This window comes from Manacus vitellinus, unplaced genomic scaffold, assembly GCF_001715985.3.
Source record: "Manacus vitellinus isolate BGI_N305 unplaced genomic scaffold, ASM171598v3 scaffold_31_pilon, whole genome shotgun sequence".
Taxonomy (NCBI): domain Eukaryota; kingdom Metazoa; phylum Chordata; class Aves; order Passeriformes; family Pipridae; genus Manacus; species Manacus vitellinus.
The window spans coordinates 65612-75669 of record NW_021940379.1 but is presented as its reverse complement, the minus strand read 5'-3'; the positions used below and the strand labels follow the sequence as shown (position 1 = coordinate 75669).

Sequence of the window (10058 nt, the reverse complement as noted above, 5' to 3'; positions counted from 1 at the left end):
ACAGTAACAGACAGCCCCTTCCTTAGCTTGGACCCCAGTGACGTTCAGGTGCTCATGGAGCCCCATGTGGATGCAGAGAATGGCAAAGGGATGTCCGAGGGTCCCTGGGTGTTCTCACAGTTCGCAGTGACAGATGGAGGCGCTGCCAGGAACCTTCTCCTGGGACCAGCCATGGTACCAGCCAACCCTGGAACACATGACCTCAAAAGTTTGTGCCAGGATCGCTGACACCAAGGAGAGATGACACAACAGTGCCTGGACCAAACAACCTGAAGAGGAGAGATGGGAGAAAAGGACTGTCAGCCACTGATCCTGGAGTACACAGCCCTCTGCGGGCAGGGGAACAGTGATGGGACAATTCTGCCTGCAGGCACACAGATTGGACACACTGGGCCACAACAGGGCTGCTGGGAGGTCATAACTTCCTCAAATGCCAGGGGATGGGCACAGACCTGGGGCTGTAACAGACAGCTAAGCCAAGTGGGTTTTGTATCACTTCCCCATTGCTCCATGTCACTGTGGCAGCATCACTGCTGCTGTCCTTACCCCCACAGAGATAGAACAGCCTCGTCCTCGGCTTGGACCCCAGTGATGGTTAATGTGCCCGTGTTGCCGGATGTGGATCCGGAGAATCGCGAAGGGATGTTCGAGGGTCTGTTGGTGTTAGAATAGATTGTGGCACAGGGTGCAAGGGACAGATCGGTGCATGTGCTTGACTGGTGGCTACACTGGCACCCCTATTCTGGCAAGTGCAGGGGTGAGTGTGGAAATGGGGGCAGAGCCAGGGATGGCAGCAAAAAGACATCGCCCCATGCCCCTACCACAGGCCACATGTTCCTGCAAGGCACCCAGAGGACAGTGGTCAAGGGACAAGGATGGCACAGCCAGCGACATGTGCTTGATGATGGCATGGAGGTTTAGAGCAGGCTGTGCCCCAGGCTGCTCATCCCCTGGTCTTGGCTGTGCCAGGGGGGTTCATTGGGGTCCCCAGGGTTGAGCAGAAGCTGCACAGAGTCCCCCCAATATAAGTGTGTGTGTGTGTACACCTGTGTGTGTTCCCATCCCACCCACTGCCTGGTGGCACTGGGCTGACACCAGCCCGTGTGTGGGGAGTGGGCACGTTGGAAGGACACAGAGACAGGGATGCTGAGCCAGGACTAGTTCAGTGTCGGTTTTTATTTGTCTGACACTCAGAGTGGGGGGACAGGAGCAGGGGACAGGGGGATGTGGGAAGCGAGGTGTGTGGCTGTGGGGAGCCGCTGTCCCCAGAAGTGGGGAGGAGGGAGGGAGCCAGCAAAGGGATGGTGGGTGCGAGGAGGTTCCAGTGGGCTTAGGGGCACTAGGATCTGTTCACTGTCTTCTCCACATTGCCAGCCTCGTGCTTGACCTTGCAGGAGTATGTGCTGTAACTTTGCCACTCTTTGGGAGTCAGTGACAGGTAGCTGCTGGCCATGTACTTGCTGTCGCTCTGCCGCACGGGCTGACTGGTCTGCACGTTATTTGTGAGGGTGGTGCCGTCAGCCACCCATTCCACATCCACATGGCCGGGGTAGAAGCCCTGTATCAGAACACATGTGGCCAGAATGGGCTTTGTCTCCTTCAGATCTGCTCAGAGGGCGCTGGAAGATCGTAGAGGGTGGGAGAAAACCCGGGGCTGGCTGCGAGAGAAGAGAGAGGTGTGGGGTCAGAGAGGGCCCTGTCCCCACTCACAGCCCCTGCCTGTCCAGTTGGCACTACCCACAAACTCCCATGCTTCCCCCCACAGCCAAGGCTTACCAACTTAATATCTTCACATGTATTTAGATTTGGGAAATCAACCATCGCAATTATTTAATTTATGTGTTTATTTATTTATAATTTATATACTAAGTTTTTAAAAAATTTATAAAATTATAAATATGTGATGATATATGTGTGTAATGCTGTACAGCATAAATACATACATCCAGTTATAGACTTCTATATTATTTTTATATACTCTATCACTACCTATATGTGCATATACATAGCGTATATTTCAGATATATACAGCTAGTACACATAATATACGTATATTAAAGACCACATCTATAAAGCATACAATATACTTACATATGTGGTACATATCATTATATGAAATGTAGAATTCTGTAAAACGCATATAACAAACATTTATGCATTTATGCCTTTCCTATATGCAATATATATTACATATTTTTATTTACAATATGCATAGCTAAATCTCTAGTTATTTGCCACAAGCCTATTTCTTTCCTTCTGCAAGGCCATTTGTTTAAAAAAAATAAAATTTCATAGGCAAACAACTCTGTTTTCTGCCCAGTTCTGCTTTCAGACAATTTCAAATGTCTCAGAAAAAGCACAAGGAAAAATCACACAAAAAAAGATGGAGAAAAGACATTTGGTCTTTCCGAGGTTTTTCTGCTGCCTCCTCCAAGGCACAGTGTCTCTATCTCTCTCTCATTTTATTTCTATCTCTCTCTGTTTCTATCACTACTCAAAAACCAGGATGACTTCACCATTAAAAAATTTCTGCTTAAGAATGGTCAAAGAAGGGTTTTTTTTGATCTTATTCCCCAGTAATTTGGTTCAAATTGGGATTTTTTTATCAGATTCTTTTTAAAATTACAGACAAATGACATTCCCGGCAGCATTTTCAATGCATTAATCCCCATTTTTGACATGACTTACCTGGACAATGGGCTCTTTGGGATACCCCTAAAGTTTTTTATTTAAGAACTCAGGGACAAGCTGTTCACGGCTGTCATTTCATAGCCCCTGCACCCTCAGCCACAGGACCCCACTGAGGAACCCCTTTCTCTCACAGACTTAGTCCTCAGGACTAAGAGTTGAGGACTTAGATTTTAGGCTGACAAATTTCTTTAACAAAGACAAAAATCGCCTCTTTTCGAGACCTAAACTGAAGTTTTCCTCTTCCTGAGACCCCAGACATATTTCCTGGGCAAATTTTAAGATCTTTCATGTTAGAATATACCCCCGGAATCCCTCGTGGCGTGAGCCGGAGTCCTCAGAGTCAGTAGGGACAAGACCCAGCCCAAAACCCTGCACTTTGTGCCTGTCCCCAAATGGGTGACAGACCCACAGCCCAGCCTCAAGTCCGAGAAAAAAACCCAAATCACCAAAAATCAACAAAATGTCACAATTTCACACTGAGGAAGGAAAGACCAAGAAGAAATTGGCGACTCACCTGCGATGGTCAACATGGTCCCGGCCCCAAATATACTAGCATTACTGCTGCTGTCGTGGCTACCACAGTAATAGAAAGCCTCGTCCTCGGGTTGGACCCCAGTGATGGTTAATGTGCCCGTGGAGCCGGACTTGGATCCAGAGAATCGCAAAGGAATGTCTAAGGGTCTGTTGTCATTTTCATAGATCACAGTGACGGGGGCACTTCCCGGGACCTTCTGCTGGAACCAGTCATAGCTGCCACTGCTCCCAGAACACAGGATATTGACGGTGTCTCCCACCCTGTGAGACAATGAGGACGGCTGAGTCAGCGCTGCCTGGACCAGGGAACCTGAAAATGGACAGGAAAGAGAGGGGAAGACGGGTCAGTCAAAGCCCCAGGGGCGCAGTTGCTGGGTCGAGGGATGGGATCCCTGTGCCCAAAGGCCCCATCCAGGCACAGTGAGTCCACCCATGGCACCTGAGGTGTGGGCGAGCACCACGAGGAGGAGAGGGACCCAGGCCATGGTGTGATCCCACCAGCTCCACGTCCCTGCAATGATGGGGCTGTGCTGTGGACCTTGACTCCCTTTTAAGTCTCTGTCCCAGCAGGACACGGCCCCTCCATGAAAATCTGACCCTGCACTCACGGCCAGATCCTGCCCACGCCTCTCTTGTCACCTTCCTCCCCGCTCCACGCGCAGCCCCACCACCACAGGTGCAGCAGGGCTTGTCCCTGGACACATAGCGGAGACACGTCCCAGCTCCAAGCCAAAATTCACCCCCACAGACCCCTCATTCCCAGCTCAGGCTGAGTGCCTGCAGGACCAAAGGCCGAAGGGTGAGGGAGAGATGGACACTGGAGACAGAGGGGGGTTTAAAAGAGCCCCCCCCTAGAGCTGGAAAATAGCTAGTTCCAGGAGTGGTGTTTTTTGGCACTGAGCCAGTCACAACTTGATGCACCTCTGTGTAAATGACATATTACACAAGCCGGAAAATAAGCTTGTTGGCAAAGCTGGAATTGGAGAGATGCCATGAGATAGAGAGGCAGACCGGGGGCTCTTCCCCACTGGTCCTGGCCAAGGGTCCAAGTGTGGCACAGCAGCTGGCCCTGACCCCTCGATGAGCCTGGTGGTCAAGAGAAACACCAAAAATTGGGGAGGCCCCTGGCCTGTGGCATTTTCTTCCACACTCGCAGTGGTGGTGGGAAAAACAGCAGCAGAGGCAGCACGGAATAGTGAGCTGCAGCTGGAGCTGAGACTGGGTTCTGGCCAAAAGACTGTGAAGCAAAAATCAGATAATTGCAGAGAGCAAGAGGAGCTGCCTGGCGAGCAGCAAATATGACATGGAGCCAGACCGAGAGACACAAGGACGTCTTGCGAAGAGAGAGCTGAACGAGCAGAGAGATGAGAAACCTGCTGGAAATATTTCTGGGGTAAGAACTGAGTCCAAAAGCCCCAGAAGCCTCTTGACCCGGGAAAGGAGGGGTGGAATCCTGCTTAGGGGACCCCCTGAAACTCCCGTGGAAGGAAACCTCCATGGAGCAGGAGATAAAGACTTTGAGCTTCAACTCCCTGTACCCTGTGGATGATGACCATGGTGATAATGAGCTTGTTTCCCTCGAAGCCCAAGGGTGAGCCCCTCGATTAGAACCGTGGGGCTGAGTGGGGGCGAGAGAGAGACCCCCTACACTTTGATGGAGAGAGAGAGAGAGATTTCCCAGCTACGGTGAATCGGAACTGCTGCCTTAAAGATGAGAGAAGAGACTGTACTGCGCTGAAAGTGAAAAGACACCTTCTTCCTCCTGGACTTTATCAGGGGAGGGAGGGATGGTCTGTGTAAATACATTTTTTTATCATAGGAGAGTTATTGAAGATTGTTATATATATATTGCTTTATAGTTTTTTATTCTGTTAGCAATAAATTTTGATAGAATTCCCCATGCTGAGTGTGACTGTCGGTGTGAAACTGCTCTCAACCTTGGAGCAAATTTTGAGGGGTTTGAAAATTGGCATTTGGGGGCTAAAACCATGACAGGGACAGAAGCCATCACAGGTCCCAGTGATGCCTCTGGGACAATATGAATCCCCAGCACTCCCACTTTTGATATTTTTGCCTCCTATGTGTGTCCTTTTTGGCTTGGACCCCAGCCATGAGGAATGTGGCCATGGAGATTAGTCTGTTCCCAAGCACTTCAGATGCCCTGCAAAAATGACAGGGGATGGGCACAGACCTGGGGTTGTATGGGATGTCTGAGCTGGGACACTGGGCACAGCCACCTGCAGCACAGGGCAGTAAGGGCAGGGCCATGGTGGGGACAGGGTTGCTGAAAGGTCATGGCAGCATTTCTTTGTTGAGGCTGTGGTCAAACACTCCACAGGCTTCCTAGAGAGTTGGATGATATCCCCAGCCTGCGTGTGTTGACAATGTCCTTCATTTTGGCAGCCCTGCAGTGTCCAGGCAGTTGGACAATGTGATCACTGAAGGGCTCTTCCACCTGAAATAGGTTATTCAGTTCTTTCCGTTGTGCTCTCCTCCACAAAAAGCAAGGGAAGTGCTCTGCTGGATGGTGCTGGGACACCAGGCACAGTCTCATTAGCACAGGGTAAAAAGGGCAGAGTCATGCCAGGGACCTGCCTTGCCATGAAATGGGGACAGCAGAGACTCCTAACTGGAGGAGGCAGAAGAGCTTTCTATCACTTCCCAGTTTCTCCAAGTGACTGTGGTAACACTGTTGCTGTTCCTTTTGTAGTTAGCACAGTAACAGACAGCCCCTTCCTTAGCTTGGACTCCAGAGATGGTTCAAGTGCTCACGGAGTCCGATGTGGATGCAGAGAATGGCAAAGGGATGTCCGAGGGTCCCTGGGTGTTCTCACAGTTCACAGTGACAGATGGAGGCGCTGCCAGGAACCTTCTCCTGGGACCAGCCATGGTACCAGCCAACCCTGGAACACATGACCTCAAAAGTTTGTGCCAGGATCGCTGACACCAAGGAGAGATGACACAACAGTGCCTGGACCAAACAACCTGAAGAGGAGAGATGGGAGAAAAGGACTGTCAGCCACTGATCCTGGAGTACACAGCCCTCTGCGGGCAGGGGAACAGTGATGGGACAATTCTGCCTGCAGGCACACAGATTGGACACACTGGGCCACAACAGGGCTGCTGGGAGGTCATAACTTCCTCAAATGCCAGGGGATGGGCACAGACCTGGGGCTGTAACAGACAGCTAAGCCAAGTGGGTTTTGTATCACTTCCCCATTGCTCCATGTCACTGTGGCAGCATCACTGCTGCTGTCCTTACCCCCACAGAGATAGAACAGCCTCGTCCTCGGCTTGGACCCCAGTGATGGTTAATGTGCCCGTGTTGCCGGATGTGGATCCGGAGAATCGCGAAGGGATGTTCGAGGGTCTGTTGGTGTTAGAATAGATTGTGGCACAGGGTGCAAGGGACAGATCGGTGCATGTGCTTGACTGGTGGCTACACTGGCACCCCTATTCTGGCAAGTGCAGGGGTGAGTGTGGAAATGGGGGCAGAGCCAGGGATGGCAGCAAAAAGACATCGCCCCATGCCCCTACCACAGGCCACATGTTCCTGCAAGGCACCCAGAGGACAGTGGTCAAGGGACAAGGATGGCACAGCCAGCGACATGTGCTTGATGATGGCATGGAGGTTTAGAGCAGGCTGTGCCCCAGGCTGCTCATCCCCTGGTCTTGGCTGTGCCAGGGGGGTTCATTGGGGTCCCCAGGGTTGAGCAGAAGCTGCACAGAGTCCCCCCAATATAAGTGTGTGTGTGTGTACACCTGTGTGTGTTCCCATCCCACCCACTGCCTGGTGGCACTGGGCTGACACCAGCCCGTGTGTGGGGAGCGGGCGCGTTGGAAGGACACAGAGACAGGGATGCTGAGCCAGGACTAGTTCAGTGTCGGTTTTTATTTGTCTGACACTCAGAGTGGGGGGACAGGAGCAGGGGACAGGGGGATGTGGGAAGCGAGGTGTGTGGCTGTGGGGAGCCGCTGTCCCCAGAAGTGGGGAGGAGGGAGGGAGCCAGCAAAGGGCCGGTGGGTGCGAGGAGGTCCCGGTGGGCTTAGGGGCACTAGGATCTGTTCACTGTCTTCTCCACATTGCCAGCCTCGTGCTTGACCTTGCAGGAGAATATGCTGAAATTTTGCCACTGGCTGGCATCCAGTGTCAGGTAGCTGCTGGCCATGTACTTGCTGTCGCTCTGCCGCACGGGCTGACTGGTCTGCACGTTGTTTGTGAGGGTGGTGCCGTCAGCCACCCATTCCACATCCACATGGTCGGGGTAGAAGCCCTCTATCAGACACACCAGAATGGTTTTGTTCTCCTTCAAGATCTGCTCAGAGGGCGGCTGGAAGACGTAGAGGGTGGGAGCGACCTCGGGCCGGTCTGCAAGGGAAGAGAGAGGTGTGGGGTCAGAGAGGGCCCTGTGCCCCACCACAGCCCCTGCCTGTCCAGCTGGCACTACCCACAAACTCCCTGCTTCCCCCACAGCCAAGAGCTTACCACTTATATCTTCAATGTATTTAGATTTGGGAAATCCATCCATCCACTTATTTATTTATGTATTTATTTATGTATTTATTTATTTATTCATATTTTTTTAAAAAGTTATAAATTTTTATACAATATATGCATATATATGTGTGTAATGCATGTATGCATCCCATATATTCTTGTATATGTGTTTTATATACTCTATCACTACCTATATGTGCATATACATAGTATATATTACAGATATATACAGCTAATACACATAATATACGTATATTAAAGACCACATCTATAAAGTATACAATATACTTACATATATGGTACATATCATTATATGAATAGATGTAGAATTCTATAAAATGCATATAACAAACATTTATGCATTTATGCCTTTCCTATATGCAATATACATTATATTACATAGTTTTATTTATAATATGCATAGCTAAATCTCTAGTTATTTGCCACAAACCTATTTCTTTCCTTTTGAAAGGCCATTTGTTTAAAAAAAAAAAAAATCAAATTTCACAGAAAAACAACTCTGTTTTCTGCCCAGTTCTGCTTTCAGACTATTTCAGACTTGTCTCAGAAAAAGCACAAGGAAAAATCACACAAAAAAAGATGGAGAAAAGATCTTTGGTCTTTCTGAGGTGGTTCTGCTGCCTCCTCCAATGCACAGTGTCTCTATCTCTCTCTCATTTTATTTCTATCTCTCTCTATTTCTATCTCTATTCAAAAACCAGGATGACTTCACCATTAAAAAATTTCTGCTTAAGAATGGTCAAAAAACAGGTTTTTTTTATCTTAGTCCCCAGTAATTTGGTTCAAATTGGGATTTTTGATCACATTCTTTTAAAAATTATAGACAAAGACAGACAAATGACATCCCCGGCAGCATTTTCAACGCATTAATCCCCATTTTTGACATGACTTACCTGGACAATGGGCTCTTTGGGATACCCCTGAAAGTTTTTATTTAAGAACTCAGGGACGAGCTGTTCACGGCTGTCATTTCATAGCCCCTGCACCCTCGGCCACAGGACCCCACTGAGGAGCCCCTTTCTCTCACCGGTGGTGACAGACTTAGTCCTCAGGACTAAGAGTTGAGGACTTAGATTTTGGACTGACAAATTTCTTTAACAAAGATAAAAATCATCTCTTTTAGAGACCTAAACTGAAGTTTTCCTCTTCCTGAGACCTCAGACATATTTCCTGGGCAAATTTTAAGATCTTCCATGTCAGAATATACCTCCCAATCCTTCATGGTGCACGCCAGAATCCTCAGAGTCAGTAGGAACAAGACCCAGCCCAAAACCCTGCACTTTGTGCCTGTCCCCAAACAGGCGACAGACCCCCAGCCCAGCCCCAAGTCTGAGAAAAAAACCCCAAATAACCAAAAATTGACAAAATGTCACAATTTCGCACCGAGGAAGGAAAGACCAAGAAACTGGCGACTCACCTGCGATGGTCAACATGGTCCCAGCCCCGAATATACCAGCAGGAATGCTGCTGTCCCAGCTACCACAGAAATAGAGACCCTCGTCGTCGGCTTGGACCCCAGTGATGGTTAATGTGGCCGTGGAGCCGGATTTGGATCCGGAGAATCGCGAAGGGATGTTCAAGGGTCTGTTGCTATTAGCATAGATCACAGTGACAGGGGCACTGCCAGGAACCTTTTGCTGGTACCAGTCATACCAGCTGTAGCTACTCCCAGAGCAGGTGATCTTGACGGTGTCTCCCACCCTGTGAGACAATGAGGATGGCTGAGTCAGCGCTGCCTGGATCAGAGAACCTGAAAATGGAGAGGAGAGAAAGGGGAAGACAGGGGTCAGTCAGTGCCCCAGGAGCACAGGGGCAGAGGGATGGGACCCCTGTGCCCAAAGTCCCATCCAGGCATGGAGAGTCCACCCATGGCACCTGATGTGTGGGCGAGCACCACGAGGAGGAGAGGGACCCAGGCCATGGTGTGATCCCACCAGCTCCACGTCCCTGCAATGATGGGGCTGTGCCGTGGACCCTGACTCCCTTTTAAGCCTCCACCCCTCAAGGACACGGCCCCTCCGTGTAAATCTGACCCCGCGCTCACGACCGGATCCTGCCCATGCCTCTCTCGTCATCTCCCTCCCCGCTCCACGCACAGCCCCACCACCACAGGTGCAGCAGAGCTTGTCCCTGGACACATAGCGGAGACACGTCCCAGCTCCAAGCCAAAATTCACCCCCACAGACCCCTCATTCCCAGCTCAGGCTGAGTGCCTGCAGGACCAAAGGGTGAGGGAGAGATGGACACTGGAGACAGAGGGGGGTTTAAAAGAGCCCCCCCCCAGAGCTGGAAAATAGCTAGTTCCAGGGGTGGT

At 50.2% G+C, this 10058-nt stretch overlaps 1 protein-coding gene and 1 pseudogene across 1 annotated transcript; both read right to left on the bottom strand.

Moving 5' to 3' along the window:
* Positions 1-1199: 1199 nt before the first annotated feature.
* LOC103753595 lies at positions 1200-3772 on the bottom strand (annotated as a pseudogene).
* A 3355-nt stretch (positions 3773-7127) lies between these two features.
* Positions 7128-9513, bottom strand: LOC108640317 (immunoglobulin lambda-1 light chain-like; the record flags this gene model as incomplete). The annotated part of the gene is made up of 2 exons (XM_029961190.1): positions 7128-7594; positions 9162-9513. Coding segments are annotated over 2 exons (666 nt in total), but the record flags the coding sequence as incomplete, so codon positions are not given.
* Positions 9514-10058: the final 545 nt, after the last annotated feature.